Raw genomic sequence first — 20,585 nt, forward strand, 5'->3', positions numbered from 1 at the left:
ATAACAAAGAAATAATATGAGTGTAAAAAATATGGTACCAAAATGATTTTCATTAAGATCTTTCCACACATGATTCTACTTTACATTTTTTTCTACAGTATTTCAGGGTCATGATTCATAATGAGGTGATGAAACTATTTAAATATGTACAATTTGCCACGGCATAGTCATCAAAGTAAAATGCCTTCTCAGGCAGCACTCAGGCCAGACTCATTTTTTCAGTATTTCTTTGTAGGAGAAGAAGCTTTTATCTCCCAGAAGACTCATAATACTATTATCTGCACCCTGCAAAATGTCCTCTTTATTACATTAAGAAAAGTATGTGTCAGGCCCAAAATGGCTCTTTGTTAGGCAGAACTGACTGGATTCCTCCGTACTTTTCTTAATAGAGGTTAGAAAATTAAAGAGACAATGTTGATGTGAGTACTTGGCGTGACAGAAATCACAGTTTGTTTTCTTGGTGGACAAAACGTGTGTTTATACCCACCAAAGTAAAGGTGCTTACACACTTTTAGTTTGTAAAAACTATTAAAGTTATCACTGAATGAGTGCGATTATGAATATTGATATTATTGACAGATTGTATCTTTGACACTTCACATCAGGGGACTGCAGCTGCTGTGAGATTTGTCCTGCAGCGCTCCTTCAGTAAGCTTATTTACAGAATGACTTAATTGTGCTCACCTGTCCATGGCAGAGGGAGGAAGCAGGACAAAAGAGATTACAGAGAACTTAATGGTATAATTTGCTTTTGCTGGCTCTGATTGTCCCTCAAGGTTGTGACACTGAGTTGTGAAACTAACCTGGCAGCTGTTTATCATGAGTTTAATCTGGTACGAACTGCTCCTACTGCAGAAGAAAATCATATTCCAAGCAGGCAACTGGCCCAAATAGCTCAGGGCTGTACGTCAACTGGTTTGCACTTCACATCTGGGAGTGCCTGTGTGCATTAGTAGAGTATCAAAAGACATTAAAGGCCTTAATAAAGTGAGTACTGCTTTCAATATCTGCTCTTGTGGAAGGTCCCCGTGTTGGGCTGTGAGTTTGATGATATTATCTTGCAGCAGATCTGGAGATAGTCAGTACTGTAGCACAGTAGGGAGAAGTGCAGGGAGAAGGGGGGTTACACAAGGAGGTGTGCACGGGCCACTGTTGTATTGGTGTCAGTGAGCTGCATCTGTCTCAGTGTGGAGGTTAAAAGCCAGTGTGACTGACAGCAGCTGATGACATCAGAGGTCAGTCAGGTCAATGATATCTCAGTCTGTGCTGTTACCTTGGTGTCCACTCAGCCAGCCTTCCCATTTGATCTTCCAGTACATAACATTAAGTCTACACTGCCAATATAAAAAGAAAAAAAAATCAGAGGAGTTTGTGATATTTGTCGCATGTGGCTTTCCGTAGCGCCACGCTCGGTGGGTGGGGAAGTGCAACGCAAAGGCAAAGAGGTCAAGGGGAGGGGAGGAGAAAACCACGTGTGATCAGCACCATGTACAGCACTGTCCTTCCTCGGTAGACTTGTTTTTGTAAGCTTGTACCCTTCGCATGTAGCCAGCTAGCCTGCGTTAGCCGGAGAAGCAGATTTTTGTATTTCTACTACAGACGAACATATTTAAAACACCGCTGCTGGGGTATTTCTGCTGCCACACTGACTGCCGACCATGGTGAGCAAGACAGATGACATCCCGGCGTCAGTGCCTAACTGTAATCCGGTTGATCTTGCGGATGAAGCCGGGGATGGAGCCCAGGACGGCAAAGAATCCAGCAAGACACGTCTGAAGGATTCCTGCGGTTGTGGTGAGACTCTGCAGCAGCTTGATGCAGATCTGCTGTTTTAACACCTAACACACACTATACACACACTGATAACACATATCATAATATACACATTGACACTACATCTTCATATAGCCAGCATCCATGTGAATTACCTGCTGTCAGTGTCGTTTATTTAATATTTTGTTGCATGTGTCTCTGCATAGCATCCACCAAAGCTAATGACATTTACCTCCATGCTTTGTTTTGTGACTTTAAAGTCCTCAGACCCAAGGTGGTGGTCTGTGGGGTGCACCCCCTCCTCCTCTCAACCATCTCCTTGGTAGCCTCTCCAAGTTTAGAGGGTCCACCTTGCACCTAGCAGCATCCGCTAATTAGCTTGCTGCTGTTCATGTGTGCTAAGTAGCAAGCTAGCAGTCTCCACTGGATCTGATCCATTTCTACATCCATCGGTCATATCTATAAGTATGTGCTCTAACTTTACACCGACATTGCAGGCACACCAGACTAACCCCCCCAAAAAGTTAGCTGGTATGCTAACACTAGCCTCCGCATAAATGAGTATGCGGCTAGTTAGCTAACTGGCTAGCCAGCTAGCTAGCTAGCAAGCTGCCGCTCTTGTCGCAAACGGTGCGTCGCTTCAGTCCCAAGCACGAGCATAAGGAGCAGAAAATTGGTGTTTTCTGGTAAAACACAAACCGGCTGTGTAGCACATGATTTGTTCACGTATCACATTGCACCAGCTCGTGTTGTGCTAACTCGTATTGACGCACATGTTCGGTAACAGCATGTCAGTGGAAGGTCACCTTCAGTGGAGCTGCACACACTCCACATGAACACAGGGGGGTTCGTACACATGGTGTGATTTTATCTAACGGATATGATGTCCGATAAGCTGTGTGAAAGATACGTTGGGTGTTTTTTGTTATTATTATGCAATTTAAGAGATGACAGTTGGATGAATAGCCGGCGGGGGTTGGTAAACACTGTACGCGGCCCCCCCTTCCTCCCCGCCGGGGAGGATTAGATCGAGTGTCCCTCCTCGACCGGGAAGCGGAAGCTGGTTGTCGTAGAAAAAGTCATGATGGTGCATGCACAGTGAGAGGGAAGGTTACGCTAATAATACATGAACAGCCGTGAAAGCAGGTGAGTATACGGAAAGATAAAAGTAACGGTGGCGGCTCGCAGCCGAGCAGCAGCAGACTGGTGTCGGTAGAGGCAGATTACACAGGGAGGCGGACTGTCAGCCGGTGAAGTTAACGTTACACAACTTCTAGAGTCAGTCCTGCAGTGTGTGTGTGTGTGTGTCAGTGACATGTGGGACCTTGAATTGTCTCTGCCTGTCAGTTCATAAGAAAAGTGTCTCACTGCTGTATCTGTGAAGGGATGAGCGTGTGCTGCTTTGTGGATAAACTGCTGAGCTGGTTGCTGTTGAATTCTGCTGGTTATGTGGCTGGATGATGTATGTGCACGAGCCCACATGGAGCAGTGGATGCTCCATTTGAGCTCTTTAACAAATAGTCCATTAATTGATCAGCCAATGGACAGAACAATGGTTAGGATCAAGTTCATTATTGAAGCGAAATGTCACATATTCTTCAGTTCCAGCTTCTCAGTTGTGGTGATATGGTGCTTTTCTGTGACTTATGTGATAACAAAAGTAATGTTTCATCATGATAGGTTGGTTGGTTAAAACAAGCAAGCTAATCTTGCACTTTAGGAGGTTGTCATGAGCGTTTGATGGACATTTTGCAGCATTGCAGGATCCTGGTGTCGCTCAGACAAACGTGCAACCAATGGATCAATCCTGCTTCCATCAACTCAGAAACATTTCAAAATAAGACCATTTCATTACACCAAAAAATCTGGAATCCATGCCTTCATAGCTACTCAAGTAAACTACTGTAACTCCTTGCTCTCTGGCCTTACTTAAAAAAAAAATCCCTCTTCCGTCTTCAGCTCATCCAAAATTCTGCAACCAGGATTTTGACTCTAGCTAGGAAACATGACCACATTTCACCGATCCTTGCCTCCTTACCCTGGCTACCTGTTGCCTTTAGAATAGATTTTAAAACATTATTGATTGCTTACAAAGCCCTGAGAGGCCTTGCTCCAAGTTATCTGATCTGTTGTTGCCCTACGTCCTTTCTCTCATCCTGAGATCCTCAGATGGGTTACTCCTTGTTGTACCTGGGTCCAGATTAATTCAGAAAGGTGATAGAGCCTTTGCAGACAGAGCTCCTAGACTTTGGAATAACCTGCCTGAGGACATCAGGGCTGCAAACTGTGTCTCGTCTTTTAAATCTCTTTTAAAAACCTGCTTTTTTAGAATTGCATTTCAGGGATTTTACTTAATTTTAATGACATTTTAATTGGTCTTACCCTGTTTTACTATGTGCCCAGTGTTTGGCTGTTAGTTCATTTCGTTCTTTCTGTGTTTAAAGTTTATCATTCTTATTTTATGGCCCGAATGATGAACAAATTAACCCAGAGTTGGTGATGAAAATGGTCACATTTGCTGCATCCTACTTGCAACCTCCCTCAACTGTCACATATGAGAGACAAGGATAGGACTGATAGTCTAAACATGTCTGATACCAAAGTTACCACTGGGCTGTCAGTGCAGAGTTGTATCAGGACATACAAGCAGCACATGGCAGAGCAGACAGATTGAGGCAAGGGTCACTGTTAGGTGTTTTAAGGGGCTTAATGCTCCAGTTGGGTGAAGAGTGACCTGGATAATCTCTGGAGTCACTGACATCCTGGCACTACACCTCTTCTGGCTCTGTCTTCCTCACCAGTCCACAGTCAGAGCTTTTGTATTCCGTTTCTGTCATCTTCATGCAGCTTCATGTCACAAGGCGCATGTGGGAATGTTAATATTATCATTCATTCAGTGATTCATGTTTATAATGCCAAACAGTCCTTGTATTCAGTATTTGCAGCAGTGAATTCCCATTGCATGACTCAGATTCTGTCCGTCCACCAGGAGGTTTCCTCCGTGTGGTGCAGCAAACATGATTACAGACAGACCTTGTGTGTTGTTGTTGTTGTTTTCAGGGTTGTCTGGCTGCTAAATGTTGCCATGGCAGCAGCCAGGGTCCCCATGTCAAGGCCTCAGAGTGGATAGATAGCTGGCTGCTGGATTTATTATTTTGTTGTTCTCAAGAGAAGCAGAGAGAGCTGCATTTCTAAGTATTACATCACCTGAAAGAAGCTGATGTGAATGATCACTATGAGTTGGCAGTTTGACTCAGAGAAGTGTAGTCGGAGGGCAAATGGGTCAGTTACAGTGTAAACCTTTGCTTGCTGTAGAGTTTCATTGTGTCTGGTTTTTACCTCACTTCTGTCTTTATCTGATCAGTGTTCTTGTTTCAGTGGTTCTTTACCTTCACCTTGAGCACTCCTGTCTGGTTACCTTGTGATGGTTTATGTATCTTCCCACGATAAAAAATGCCAACCAGAAATATCACATTTTGGGCACTCCTACATCTCCTACTAGATTAAACTGCTGTGTCGCTCAAGCCTCAACCACCACCATATTATATCTCACCACCGTATCTCATTTCAACAGGAAATGCATCAAGGAAAAATCTCTATGCTTGTCTTCTTCCTTCCCTTTAAAACAATAGCAGGCATGAGATTTGTCCTGTTTACTGTTGAACGTCACCATTCCCCTCTCCCCGCTTCCCACTGAACCTTCTTCCATTAAAGCAAAAGGGTCAGTTTTGCAACACATGGGCTGGAGCTGGATTGCCTCATCAATCACACTCTGAAATCTGGCACTTTGTACCTTTGCCTGTCTGATGTGGCGAATGCTACAAGCTAAAACGTTTAAACTACTGTATATGATATTGCTCATTAAACACCACCTCCATGCTTTGTCCTTTATAACTGAACCACAATTTGTTGGAATAAGTTCGGGGTTAAACCACAAAGACGGTGTTAAAAGGTCACTGAAATATGGTAACTGTGTGTTTGCTTATTAAAGGTCCAATGTGTAGGATTTAGGAGGGTTTTGACATAAATGGAATATAATATAATAAGTATGTTTTCTTTAGTACAGTGGTTCCCAACTGGTCCAGCCATGGGGTCCAGATTTCTCCTTAGTCAGTAGTTCAAGGTCCACACAGTTTAATACATTCAGTGTTGACTTGTGTTTGGCCAGGTCGTCGAGCTAGTTTGCTGTCTCTCTCAAGTAGCTGTCTGTTAGTTATTTACTCTACAGCAGGAAATGGCACTTCAAAATAAAAGCTCTGAGATGGAAATCCAGTGTTCTTTAACAAACACGACAGCTTTTCAGGTCGCTTGAGGTCCATTCAGAATTGAACCATGTCGCACGTTTGGACCGACCCACTGCTTTAGTGTATAATCACTGGGGGAAAAAGGATAGTCGTGTTTTTGTTACCTTAAAACAAGCCATTTATATCTACTTAGGGAATTGGTCCTCGTCTACGGAGATCGCCATGATGCGCCGCCATTTTTTTACATTAGCCCAGAACGGACAAACAAAACACTTGCTCTAGATGGGGACATTTGTGCTTTAGCATTAGCCACCACAGTTAGCAGCCCCTCCATGATGAGCTGAACCGTTTTTATTGGTTTTAATCACCATGCCCGTTTGTTTTGGAGAAGAAGAGACCCTTGTGGATAATTCGGCTCCTGGTAAAAACCTTGTAAACACTGAACAGTGAAGGAATCTAGAGCGGGAGTTCATACCTGGCACATGGTAAAAGTTTCAGCTGGTTGCACTCTGCAATCCTCACCACTAGAGGCTGCTAAATCCTACACACTGTTGCTTTAAATTGGCTATAATCAACATTTAAATAGTATAATTCTATGAAATGACAAAGTGAGAGGGGTGACTCAGCTCATTTTCTTGCTGTCTGGCCTACAACTTTACTGTTTTGGTTCACTCTCACTGCTCTCATTGCATCGTTTTCCAGGGATTTAGCTCCTAAAACCCACTGTGCGCTACTTTCTCAGCACTGAACAGCAGGCGGACACAGTTAGAGACTAGCTGGTGAACATTGTGGAGCATTTAGCAGCTGAAGAAACAGACTAGAGTTCTCTTAGGTTTGCAGGTCTAAGAAGGAGAATAACTGAAGCTGTTAACAGGACCTCAGCTCAGATCTGATACTGTACTGACACTGAAAACAAATACAGCTTCACTGAAGCACTTGACACCGAGCCCTCATTCTCTAATGGTTCTAACACTGCGAACTTGTGTGTGTGCTCTGAAGCTGTTGTGTTTGTTATTCAGAGCGTGGCTGGTCGCCTTTCTCTCCTGTGCTTCCTCCCCCGCTCCTCCACCATTTCAGTGCATTCGGGGGTCGTGGTCCAGTTATGAGGCCCCACCCCTCCCTCTGGCCCCCTTCTCTTCAGTAACCCTGACGCTGTTTACCCTTGACAGTGACCAAGGACACTGGCTGGCAGCAGTCGTGTCCCAGCGAGACATCCACACACTCAGCCCTGCCTTTTTTGAATCAATGCTCCCGGGAGGCTCATTCTTATTCATGTCATTTCCTTCTCACCTTAACTGTTACTCACTCTGGAAAATATAATGCATGCAAACCTCGTATAATGAGATCATTCATAAGCTCAGATTTTTTTATGTCATTCTTGTTATATAAAGATAATGAGTAACTGTCATGTAAGAGATTGAATGTTCACAAAAGAGTAACGGCAGCTGCTGAATGGTTTCTTAGTTGTCTGCAGGTATTATATTTGCCACAATCAGCCAGGCAAGTGACCAGTAATTCCCTCCTGTGAATGCTGAAATCTTTTGTATTCAATCTCTCAAGGCTCTCTGGCTAAATTCCCTCTGGTGATGCAACAGTGTTGGTTCCAGCAGGTTGCTGCTTTTCTGTAGATCAGCAGAAATGAACGCCTGCTGCTTAGTGTCATGTTTTCGTTACGCGATCTGTGTTTTAGTTTCAACTTTTTAGAAGAGTTTGTACTTGTTCTGTGATGTCACAAGGTCCAGATCCTATTGCCTGTATTCTGCAAGGTTGAATGACATATAGGAACACCACGGCCCTAACATGCTGTACCTGAGCTTTGTCGGCTCTGTTCATTCATTCATAAATATTTCATGAGGTTATCGGTTAGGTCATCCAGCCTCTCGGTCTGTGTGCTTTGTTTGTGACATGGCTGCCAGGTAGCGTCTCTGTAGAAATGTCTGGTGGTGGTGTTGTCAGGACGGCTTGCTTTGCTCGACTGACCGTCTGAAGGTGGTGCTCCCTGTTGATCAGATTATTTAACGGCAGCTGTCGATTCCTAGAGAGTGGAGCTGTTCTGATACTCATTAAAGAATGTAGATTGCTGCTTGTATTGTTTCAGACTTAAGTAAAGGTGGTTTAAATGCCCTAAATGTCAAATTTAAAGGAATACTTCACCCATATACTGAGAACTTGTATATTACGTGTTATGTTGAATCCATGAAGAAAGCTTTTTTTTGTTTTATGCTTCATGATGAATTAAAATTCTTGATGGATTGGAGTAAAGGGGATCCGTGTTTATCAAGAGCAAAGCTATTTCAAAACATCCATTCACAAACTCTCTCACACAACTTGTGCAGCATAATCCAAGTCTCATTTATCCAGTTGTATGCTGGGTACTTCCCAAACACAAGCATGTTCTCTAAAAGCTTACTATTTAAAACACTTCTGCAAAAACAGTCTCGCACACGGATGAGTAACCTCCTGGTTACAAGTGGCCGCAGTTGAACTCTGCTCATTGAAATGCATGAGCAGAGGTCAAACACACATGCTAGCCCAGGCACACTACTCGGAGGCGTCGAAGTGTTTTAAATAGCAAGGTTTTAGTAAAAATGCATGTGTTTGGGAAGTACGAAGCATACGACTGGATAAATTAGACTCCTGCATGTGTTGCTAGGGAGTTTGTAAACCAAATGTTAGATGTGGACCCCTATGACTTCAATTCATCAAGCATTTTCTCCGTTTTTTGGATTCCTCCTTCCCTGGAGGCATGCGAGAAAAACAAAGCCTTCTTCACAAATTCAGCAGAGCACAGGGCGGGTAGCTGATAAACAAACTGTCATCTCGTAGGTGAACTGCTCCTTTAACTCCATCGCTCGGTGGAAGCTTCACTGATGAGCCTGTGTGTCGCTTCCTCTACAGGGCACAGTGCAGATACAGCCATGGTGAACGGTGACGGGGCTCACGAGCGCACAGAGGAGGCCGAGTCAAAGCAGGATGGGAACGGTGAGGCGGACGGAGGAGAGGAGTCTAACGAACAGGAAGTGATAGTGATCCAGGACACAGGCTTCACTGTTAAGATCCAGGCACCTGGAACAGAGCCATTTGACCTGCAGGTAAGGATTAGCTCTTCACAGGCAGCCGTTCATTAGCCCAGGTGTTCAGAGCACTGCTTATAAAAATGAACTCTGTTATTCATTTCAAGGAGGCTGCTGGTCAGTCAAATAAATGCATGTTCTTCTTGTTACTTGAACTGGATATTTTCCCAATTTACCTGTAGTGTGTCATGACAGAGAAGGAAATAGTGACTGCCATATTAACTTAACAGTTGTAATATCCTTCCCCATAATATAAAACTCATAGATCTAAGACTTAAACCTACATACCTGGATCATATGAGATGGAACCTGTACTGGTTGTTGGTCTGAACACTGGGTTGTGCTGCATTATCATTAAGAATATGCAAGCAAACCAGCTTCAAACTAGAAAATAAAGACAATTTGTCTGAAACAAAACAGGTTATACATCTGAAGCTACAAATCAGTCTGAAGCTGGATTTATCTCTACCTTCCTCCCTCCCCTCCATCAGGTCTCTCCCCAAGAAATGGTACAGGAGATCCATCAGGTGTTGATGGACCGGGAGGACACCTGCCACCGCACCTGCTTCTCACTGCAGCTGGACGGAAACGTGCTGGACAACTTTGCAGAGCTCAAGTCCATCGAGGGTCTGCAGGAGGGCTCGCTGCTCAAAGTGGTGGAAGGTCAGAGTCATATATTTTTTCTCTTCACACTTGGGTTTGTCTGCTCGTGGTGGTGCAAAAAGGAAAATGAAAGCTTTCTTCACGGCTTGGAAAAAGGTCAAGCTGTGATCACATTACTGCAGTTTTACCCGTTGAAGAGACAGTAATCACAGTCACTGTCCTCACTGGGAAAACTAAGAATGTGATAAATGTGGAGAGTGACGAAGTACATTTAGTGACGTTCTCTCCTGTCCTGTTGAGATCAATGATCCCTTACGAGGGAGACCTGGCCAAGACAGCAGCATAAAAAAAAGTTACAGCCAAACAACCACACAATAAAAAACATAAAAGATATTCAGTAACATGCAGAAATATTAGAACACCTCCACAGATTGACAAGACCCAACCGATTCATTCAACCTTGAGAGCTTTAAAATCAGGCAGAGAAACCAGTTCACTTAGTGGTTTTTCTTTCCCAGCTCAGTCCGTACACTAGGAACAGCGGCAAAACCAAGTCTTGAGATCTCAGACTGAAGCTACAGTTAGATCTCTGTTCAGTACAAATGCCAGAGGGCATTTACCCAGTATGGCTTTATAAATGAACAAACACCAGTGACTGAGCCTACGAACGGTCAAAGATGGCCAACCAGCCCTGGAATCAAGCCTACAATGATGAGTGAGGGCTTCACAGTTTGTAAAAAATCTCAGTGCACTATGATATGCACGATCTAACATGTGCAAACAACGTGCAGATGCATTCATGTACAGCAGATCACTGTAATCCAGCAGCAACCAGTCTTTTCTGGTCTCAAAGAAGAAATTGGACCTGTTTCTGGAATAAAACCCAAACTTCAGCCTCAGCTTTTTAAGAAGATTATCAGCCTGAGGTTTAAATGAAAGGGAGTCATCAAGCTAAATACCGAGATATTTATAATAAGTGACAACCTCTAACTTGTTTCCCCAAGCAGTGAGAACATCAGGAGAGTTGACAGGCCTCTTTCTAACATTTGAGAAATGCATAACCTGAGTTTTATCAGCATTTAAAACCGGCTTTAGTCGTGAAAACTGAATCAAGATAATGTTAAAGACAGCCTGCAATTTGGCTACAGCCTCTTTTGAATTCCACATTTTCCATCTGCAACATCAAAACATTAAGTATCTACTCATGGAGGAGAAGCTCGTGCTCGAGACAGTGTTGAGATATGAAAATGAGTGGTTGAGCTTTAACATTGGCTAGCTCAGTGGTGCTAGGTGAGCTAGCAGTAAATGCAAGCTTCCCTCTACGCAGTGATTCGGTTAGCAGGTGTAGAAAGAAAATAGTTCCTACATGAAACTGCTCATGACAAGGTCTGTGGGTTATCTTGAGTAACCGGGTCATGGTCATTCTGGAAAGAGACATTGCTGCTGAGTTTTTCAAATGTATTTTTTGGCGCTTTGAGCACCACAAGCCGAGTGCCATCTAGTTCCATTATATTGGAGAGAAGGCAGACATCTCTACAGCCGATATCTCCAACACTCAGCAACTCACCAAAATAATCTAGACTGATAAATAGCACTACAGGTAAGAGGAATAATACGTGTTTTGGATTTTGGGTTGAACTGTCCCTTTAACTAAAAGATTCAAGTACTTCTTCCATTACTGTGTATTAATTTAAAAACATTAAACATAAATAAAAAACACTCTGGATTCGATGTTTTACCCTTCATCTTCAGCGTGATACAATATCTTTCTTGCTGAGGTCGATGTGTAGCTGCTGGCACAAGACTCAACACAATTGAGTTGTCGTTCATTTGAAGTGTCCATTAGGCTGATCTGTTACACGTCAAACCACTCACTGCCTGCTATTTATAACCTCTCCATTTCTCCTGTCTCTCTTCTCTCCAGAGCCCTACACAGTGCGCGAGGCCCGCATCCATGTGCGTCACATCAGAGACCTACTGAAAAGTCTGGACCCCTCAGACGCCTACAACGGGGTGGACTGCAACTCCCTGTCCTTCCTCAGCATCTTCACTGATGGAGACCTCGGAGGTATGACACCATATGAGACATTAAGGGTAGATGAACAGCCTGTGTCCTGCACAGCCATCTGGTACAGTGTTAATGTACAGTGTCACGCATGAATAGTAACAAGGGGTGTACCGATTCATTGATTTGGATTAATGCATAGATTTAATGATCCAATACCAGCAATACCAAGTGAAAACATTGATCCATCCCATCGTCTTTAGGATACGCCTTGATTTATTTACTCTCCCCTTGGAAATAAATCAGCAGTGTGGAAATATTTTGGATTTCAGAGAAAAGACAGGTCAACAAACAAAGCACATGCTGTACGTAGACAATGCTGTTACAAGATAAAATACTTATAAGACGAGATGAACCTGGCTGGTTATCTCACATCTCTTACTGCTCGCTATGGTGACATCAGCTGCTGCTATACTAAGAAAATGTCCATGCAGGCAATTTAACCGTGCTCTTCTGTCAGAAGTTGCATTGAGTAACTACTGGATGAATTATTGAGTAAGAAAAGTTTACCAAATACATGTAATTTGTTAAGCTATTAGTAGAGGAAAAGTCTGCTAGCCGCTAGGCTAATTAATGCATTGTAAAGGTGCCTGAGCTAATAGTGGGTTACTAGCACAAAACAGTTGTTTAGTCTATGAAACCCTGACAGTTATTACTGAGCTAAATTTAATAAATTTGTGAAACTCATGTTTTTATGTGTCTTCATTGAGTCTGTTTAAAGGAAGCTTTACTGCAATTAACTGGCTACAGTTATTTACAATTATTTATTTGTTTTCTTCTTTTATGGTCAAAAGCAAAAAAGAAAGGGGTGGCAGCTTCTTTTGTAACCGATTGTGTTAAATCGGCACATGATATCATCTCATCAGTCGCAGGCTGCTGAATTGAATTGAATCGAAATCGTATCGTGACAGACGTTGTGATATCTGCATATATCGTATTGTTCAAAGTATTGATACAATATTATATCGTGATGAAACTAGTGATTAAGACCCCTAATAGCATCGTGGACTGCAGACATTCAGTGTGCTTGCTTTTATGTGACTGCAGATAGTGGTAAGCGGAAGAAAAAGGGCACCGAGCTGGAGCAGATCGACTGCACCCCCCCAGAGCACATCCTGCCCGGCAGCAAAGATCGCCCCCTGGTGCCCCTCCAGCCACAGAACAAGGACTGGAAGGTGAGGAGCAGCGCTTTTCAGGCACTACATGTGGTCCGATTTGGAGAAATCATATTTTTGTGAAAATAGAAAGTGATTACACAAACAATACCCTAAGTGTCAGTAATGGAATAAGAGACTGATTTTTTTAATGTATTTCCTTTGACCAATGATTTTGACACCTCCAACAGCCTATGCAGTGCCTGAAGGTCCTGACCATGAGTGGCTGGAACCCTCCACCAGGAAACAGGAAGATGCACGGTGACCTCATGTACCTGTACATCGTGACTGTGGAGGAGCGTCATGTCAGCGTCACCGCCTCTACACGCGGCTTCTACCTCAACCAGTCAGTCACCTTTTCAGCTCATTTCAACTCTGTATCTCATTACAGCTCCCTGTTTTCACTGCAGTGGACTCTCCACCTTTAAGCCCCCATAATCTCTTCATACATAGTATATACACAAAGCATTTGGCAGTCACTTGGCATTAACAGTTCCAGGATCCTAATTTTGGATTAGTTTTAGATGCCAACAAGGACTTATCGGTCACACAATTGGATTACATTCAAAAGTAGATGTGGGAGAGATACCATGGCGTGGAGCAGGGTTATCCCTCTGTTTCTAACAACTTGATATCAGCTATTATAAGCTCCTGTCATGTTTATTGTTCTGTAGTTTGGAGACCTACATCGCTACAGGGAAATTACTTCCTGTTCAGGCTTGTTTAGTTGTTAAAATTTTCATTCCAGTTAGTAGACTTGTTACAAAAAATCATCATAATGATATTAATGTGTGTATTTCAGATCTACTACCTATACCTTCAACCCTAAGCCAGCCAATCCCAGCTTCCTGAGCCATTCTCTGGTGGAGCTGCTGAGCCAGATCAGCCCTGCCTTCAAGAAGAACTTCACTGCCCTGCAAAAGAAAAGGTAACAACTTCCCCCTCAGCTTCCCTTCATTGTTTTCTCCTGTCAGTGGTCAACTTCCCTTCATACTGAATGACTGTATTGTATTGGGGCAATTCAGAGCGACAGAGCTGATGCTCATCCTGTGTGGCAGGATGAAAATGTACCTGTAATACCTCAGCAGCGATGGAAGAAGTATTCAGATCTTTCACTGAAGTAAAAGTACTTAATATCAAACTGTGAACATCCATTAAAAATAAAAATCCATTACTTAAGTAAAAGTATTTAAGTATTCTCAGCAAATGTACTTAAAGTAGAAAAAGTAAGGGTCTTGACACACCACACCAGCAGTTAGGTGTTGCTCAATTTCAGGCTGTTGGTGAGTGTCTGTAGTTTTTGCAGTGGGTCACACACCGTTTGCCCTTGTTGGCCCTTGTTAGCTTTTTCTCGGCTGATTCAGCATTTTAAATTGGCATTGGAGCCGGTGGAGCCAATTGGTGAGTGAAATCACTCTAATTGGCAGTTCAGCTCAGTGCACAAGAGGAGAAACAAAAGTGAGGAAAGTAAACAAAACACTTGAGTCAAGCAGGCGAGAGATCAAAACAATCTTGTTATATGAGATAAGATTCTTTTTTTGTTGCCATCGAGCTCTGAAGTAGAAATGGTTCGTAATTGTTTGTGTTATTGTTTGCTGGCACACGGTAAATATCCTTTGTTCTTTCAGCACCAGGCAGTGTTGTTAATGTACTAAGTGGCTAACTAGCATCTTGAATCCGTCCTGTTGGTTTCCCTTTCTGAATGACGAATACAGAATGCTGCCGCCTGCTGCTATGGAGTTATTTCCTCTCACACAGGCGCAAAATGTACTAGTGGGCTGTTGCATGTAGACTTTGCAGTGTGTTCAAATGCAAGTGGTTATCTGAGACACAGGCGTCGTGAGGCGGTGCAACAGTCAGTGCAGTAAAATAGTCCCACATTGTTTTATATAAAGCATGATGTTTTTAGAGTAATGCTACTGCTGCATCAGTGTATGATGCATTTTACTGCTGTAGATGTTTAAGGTTGTACTTATTTCAAATAATACTGCTCACAGGAAGTGTATGAAAAACTGTTATCTGAAAAATAACTAAAGTTGTCAGATAAATGCAGTGGAGTAGAAAGTACAATATCTGTGTCTGAGATGTGGCGCAGTTCAAGTATGAAGTTGCATAAAATGTAAATGCAGTTAAGTGCAAGTACCTCAAATGTATACTTTAGTACAGTACCTGAATAAATGTACTTAGTTACACACCATTACTATAGCGCAGTGTCTCTCTGCTCAGATCTGTCCTCTGCGCTGTACAAAAGCTTCTCTTCTTCACTCTTGTGCGTTTGTCCTGCGATCACTCTAAAGTTCATTCATTAACTTTATTTAACCAGGTGAGAATACATTTTCTTTTATTGTTGAGACCTGGACAGGAGGTCAAAGTCTGAAAGCACAATAAAAAAATTAAACTAAACAAGACAAAATAAATGTTGGTGATGTGTATGAAAGAAGACCACCCATATGATGCCGTTTTTTAACTGTGTAATGTGTTGTTGCTGCAGGGTCCAGAGACACCCGTTTGAGAGGATAGCCACGCCCTTCCAGGTGTACAGCTGGACAGCTCCGCAGGTAGACCACGCCATGGACTGTGTGCGAGCTGAGGATGCCTACACCTCCCGCTTGGGTTATGAGGAGCACATACCTGGACAGGTGGGCACAGCTGACCACTGCAGCACATCAGGCAGACAAGTAATGTAAGTTTTTACAGTGTTAATAGTTTTTGTGCTGATTTGTCTTCAGACCAGAGATTGGAATGAGGAGCTGCAGACCACCAGAGAGCTGCCGCGGAAGAACCTGCCTGAGCGCCTGCTGAGGGAGAGGGCAATATTCAAGGTACCACCTTCACACATTTAACAGCAGAGACCAGATGATGCTGAGTCACACAAACTGCTGACTCACTCTGTTAATGGTCAATGTGTCAGAGTGTAACTTTTTAATGTGTAACAGCTTCTTCTTTTAGCCCACTAATGCCTCCTTTTTTTCCTCCTGCAGGTTCACAGTGACTTTGCAGCAGCTGCCACTCGAGGCGCCATGGCAGTCATCGATGGCAACGTAATGGCCATCAACCCCGGCGAGGAAACGCGCATGCAGATGTTCATCTGGAACAACATCTTCTTCAGCCTGGGCTTCGATGTACGGGACCACTATCGCGAGCTGGGTGGAGATGCCGCTGCCCACGCTGCGCCCACCAATGACTTGAATGGAGTGCGGGCTTACGGGGCAGTGGACGTGGAGGGTCTGTACACTCTGGGGACAGTAGTGGTGGACTACAGGGGATACCGTGTCACAGCCCAGTCCATCATCCCTGGTATCCTGGAGCGCGAGCAGGAGCAGAGCGTCATCTACGGCTCCATTGACTTTGGGAAGACGGTTGTGTCTCACAGCAAATACCTGGAGCTGCTGGAGAAGACCAGCAGGCCACTCAAGGTCAGTAACACGGTGATCGTTTCTGCTCGCGTGACTGTATGTGTATTTCACAGTGCATACCTTTAGTGTTAAATGATAAGTCTGGTGATATTGTATGTTTTTCATATGTCAGTAAAGCCAATGTAAAGACCAAAACCAATAATGAATCGATCCAACTAATAAGTATTTCCTGTGAAGCCAGTCCCTGACACAGCATACTCCTCTGTGTCCTCCATTAATATCCAAAAAATGCATCAATGAGTCACACCATTACATCATTACATTTTTACACTGGGTGACATGAACAAGGGCGCTCTAGTCTATCCTGAATCAGTCCCATATACACATCCTGCTGCACTAAGAACTCACCTGAGCAGTGTTTCTCAAATGGTACTTTAAAAAGTAAATGGTATGGACTTGAATTTGTGTAGCGCCTTTCCGACCCCTCAAAGCGCATTAACACTACGTGCCATATTCACCCATACACGCGTTCATACACTGATGGCCGAGGCTCCCATACAAGGTACCACCTGCTCATTATTTAAACATTCGAACACTCACACACTGAGCAATTTTGGGTTCTTTATGTTGCCCATGGGTACTTTGACATGCGGACTGGAAGAGTTGAGGATCAAACCACTGACCTTTTGATCTACCTCCTGAGCCGCAGATGCCCCTAGAGGTACTTTGTAGTACTGCAGGGGGCACATTTTCTTTAAATGTTAATTAAAACATATCAGTCATGCATTATTTCTAAAATAATTATACTGTAATGAGTTCAACAAGTAGTGTAAAATGTTCAATAAACCACATTTTATGTTCAGTAGTAGTAGTAGGAGGAGGATTCTCACTGGCCTGACTGGAAATACTTAGGGGTTGTTATGTTAAAAAGCAGTGTTAATACATCCTTTGTCAATGCAGATCATCATTTAGTCAGTGAAGGAAAGAAAACCCACAAAAATAAAAGGGTAAATAAAACCAATACATAAATAGAAATAATAAAAACATATAAATAAAAGGACGTACACCCACGTATAAAAAAGGAAGGTTGCAAAAAAAGAATCTCAGTATTCCTATTTTCAATGCAATCATTAACTGCTGCAACTAACACAATCACAGGAAGCCAGCTTTGATAATGAATAAGAAACAAAAATCAAGAAAATGGATTTGTTGTTGAAATGTAGCAGCAATCCACTTTTACTTTTTAATACTTTGATTCTCTAACAAGTAAATTTTTCTGTTCACTGGGTGTAAATTTTAGGTCCAGAGACACAGCGTGCTGAACGAGAAAAACGAGACAGTAGAGCTGTGCTCCTCTGTCGAGTGTAAGGGCATCATCGGAAATGACGGCCGACACTACATACTAGACCTTCTTCGTACCTTCCCTCCTGACCTCAACTTCCTGCCTGTGGATGGAGAGGAGCTTCCTCCAGAGAGTCAGCGCCAAGGCTTCCCCCGCCAGCACCGCCACCGCCTGGCTTGTCTACGCCAAGAGCTCATAGAGGCCTTTGTTGAGCACAGGTAGGTGTCTGCGCTGGTGTGTGTCATCACATTTCCACCATTAGAAGAGTTTTTTAAATGTGTTAAATGTTCCGTGTCTCCACAGATATCTTCTCTTCATGAAGATGGCAGCATTACAGCTCATGCAACAGAAAGCAAATAAGGACGCTAAGACTGACACACCCGCCATCACAGAAACAGCGGAAACACCCACAGAAAGCAACACCGACACAACCCAGACACAGACACAGACCACTGCATCAGATAGTTCCAGTGCAACAGAGGTCTCCACGGACAGTACAAGCCAGACAGACACCTCTGCTGCCTCACAGGCAGCGACTGACGCTGAAGAAAACTCCACAAAGCCCGCCACAAACGGGCCTCTCGAACCAGCAGCCACTCAGAACGGGGAATGCAAGAGCCCACTGGAGGGTAAGGAGCTTGAGGAAAGTATTCCAGGATTAGCTCAGGCCAAAGAGCTGGCGGAGACCTTAGTTGCCGAAGATGGATCTTGTATTGGTACGTCCAAAAATACCCCAAAACGTGAGGCCAGGACGTCGCAGGGAGAGCTACTCTGGTGGATGATTGCATAGACAAAGTAGTGTTTGTCAGAGAAGTGATATTAAACCAATTAGTGTTTTCTGTTGCTGTTAGTTGTAGAGAATGTGTGTGTCCTTAGCAGTAGAGTAGTAGAGTATCACATAGAGCATTATAATACAAGCTCTGGGCTTTAGTGGCTTCTTTCCACCAGGCTAGCTGTCCCTGCTCAGTCCTCAGCCTGCAGTGGGGACGAGTGTTGGCCCCCAGTCAACCCATCTCTTAATGTCCCCGTCTGTGATGCGTCTGCTGTGGGATATGACCCAATAAACTGAATAATCAGCTGCTGTGTTCATTAACTCAAATGTGTTTGTGAACGATGAAATAATCTCATGTTCAACAATTTGTGTGCTGCTCAATTGATCTTAAATCTAATCTGTTGTGTGTGTTTATCGACTGCTTTGAATTGGTGGTGGGTACTCGGCAAAGGCCATGTCTACAATGAGCTTATTAAATCACTATTTTATGCTTACAACATCAATGATAGTATCCATATTGTGTGATCAGCTGTCTTGACATTTCAAAAGCCAAGACAGCTGATCAATACTGCGGATGAAAAGTAGCCTCTGGGCCAACTCTGGCACATTAAATGTGTATTAATGTGCACTGTCCCTGATAATTAAACCAATTAATGAGATAAGTGATCACACAGAGAGTTGGAGGTGACAGCAAATTGGTGTCTTTATATCATTGAACCAAAGCAAACAACTCTGTCTGAGCGTCATGTCTCTCTCTTAGTTTTCAGGTGGCTTAATGTGGACATGGTTTCTCTCTACTGACATGTTGCCATGATGTGTCTGTCGCCGTTACTTTTAACAGTTTTCCACCTTTTCTTTGTATTTGGTCCTAATCACAAACAGATCCCAAAAGCCGCGAGGTCGTCCTCAACGCCTGCAAGGCAGTCGGCTCCATCAGCAGCACGTCGTTTGACATTCGCTTCAACCCTGATATCTTCTCTCCAGGTAAGCACAGCAGGGATGATTTAAAGGGAATCTGTTATGCTCATTTACAGGTTCATACTTTTATTTTGGCTTTCTATTAGAACATGTTAACATTTTTCTCAGGGCTGAGTTGTGGCTGGTTTGAGGCTCATGTAACCACTGTTCATAGTGTGGAGAGTTTAATCAGTAAACTGTAACTATTTTATTTACTTAGATGAATTTAATTAAATTTAATTCACTGCCGGCAACTTTTAAGGTGGAACGTTTACTTGTAATGTTACTCAATGCACGAGCCGACGATGTGAATCAATCAACACACCTTAAATTTCACTGTGACAACTTTGACCATTACATTTGTTACTATATGTCATACTCTTTCGGTAATGAGAGGATCTTCAAGTGTTTATATGTATTAATTTCAGCCAAGACGTCATATATCCCAATCCTCACTAGGAGAAAATAAAACGTTGCAGAGCGTTGTTCCTGTGGACTACGGCAACACTAAACCCCTGAGCTTGCCTTAGAAGGACTGAATGCACAAACCTGCTATTTTCAAATAAATATATATGGAAAGGGACTCTCACTGCAGCCTGTTCTGTTTTGTTCTGAAACTGTTGGCGTGCAGCCTCGTTCTGAGGACGATAAACAAGGTGCAGACTTCCATCTGTGTCACCGGTGATGAGGAAATACAGGGAATGGACCTAGCGGACCTAGGGTCTAGATACCATGTCTGAAGGGTTACTTTTGGTTCCAAAGGTACCATACTGAACGTGTTTGGTGGAAACGGGGCTTTTGATTGGTTCCAAGTCTTCAGCATGAGCAGCTGGGGGAATGATTGTAATGCAGAATAGCAGCACTTTTTAACCCTATGGGAATTGAAGCTTTCCGACAAGGCCAAGCACTTGTCGGTAGTCCAGTGTTTTCTTTCCGACAAGGCCAAGCACTTGTCGGTAGTCCAGTGTTTTCACAGCGAAAAAAATGATAAAGTTAGACTAAAATTATGTATAACAGAGCTTTCATACAGCTCTGCACACACATTGTATAACAGAGCTTTCATACAGCTCTGCACACACATTACTCTTAGATGGATTACTCGCGAATGCAAGCTTGCACAGAAATGCCACGCATATCACATGAAAGCGCAGGAGCAGAGCTTTCCAATAATACCACACACATCATTGTGCTGTCATCCCATCACGCTATAAATACAGATAAATTGTCTACAAAATAAAAACCTGA

The 20,585-nt window shown here is 43.2% G+C and overlaps 1 protein-coding gene across 3 annotated transcripts in view; it reads left to right on the plus strand.

The window, feature by feature from the left end:
• The first annotated feature begins 1,443 nt into the window (after nucleotides 1-1,443).
• Nucleotides 1,444-20,585, plus strand: part of cluha (clustered mitochondria (cluA/CLU1) homolog a) — a 28,926-nt gene continuing 9,784 nt past the window's right edge. The window contains exons 1-13 of one of the 3 annotated variants that reach the window (XM_050062446.1): nucleotides 1,444-1,794; nucleotides 8,916-9,109; nucleotides 9,583-9,754; nucleotides 11,619-11,762; nucleotides 12,807-12,934; nucleotides 13,105-13,259; nucleotides 13,716-13,841; nucleotides 15,405-15,552; nucleotides 15,643-15,735; nucleotides 15,895-16,329; nucleotides 17,570-17,829; nucleotides 17,915-18,327; nucleotides 19,266-19,367. In XM_050062446.1, the coding sequence (XP_049918403.1) occupies nucleotides 1,659-1,794; nucleotides 8,916-9,109; nucleotides 9,583-9,754; nucleotides 11,619-11,762; nucleotides 12,807-12,934; nucleotides 13,105-13,259; nucleotides 13,716-13,841; nucleotides 15,405-15,552; nucleotides 15,643-15,735; nucleotides 15,895-16,329; nucleotides 17,570-17,829; nucleotides 17,915-18,327; nucleotides 19,266-19,367 (2,506 nt within the window). In that variant the 5' untranslated portion in view covers nucleotides 1,444-1,658. Of the gene's footprint in view, nucleotides 1,795-2,822; nucleotides 2,920-8,915; nucleotides 9,110-9,582; nucleotides 9,755-11,618; nucleotides 11,763-12,806; nucleotides 12,935-13,104; nucleotides 13,260-13,715; nucleotides 13,842-15,404; nucleotides 15,553-15,642; nucleotides 15,736-15,894; nucleotides 16,330-17,569; nucleotides 17,830-17,914; nucleotides 18,328-19,265; nucleotides 19,368-20,585 lie in introns of those variants that run through there. The other 2 variants (XM_050062453.1, XM_050062462.1) reach the window with 2 other exon arrangements.

The sequence above is a fragment of the Epinephelus moara genome, chromosome 2 (assembly GCF_006386435.1).
Source record: "Epinephelus moara isolate mb chromosome 2, YSFRI_EMoa_1.0, whole genome shotgun sequence".
Lineage (NCBI taxonomy): Eukaryota > Metazoa > Chordata > Actinopteri > Perciformes > Serranidae > Epinephelus > Epinephelus moara.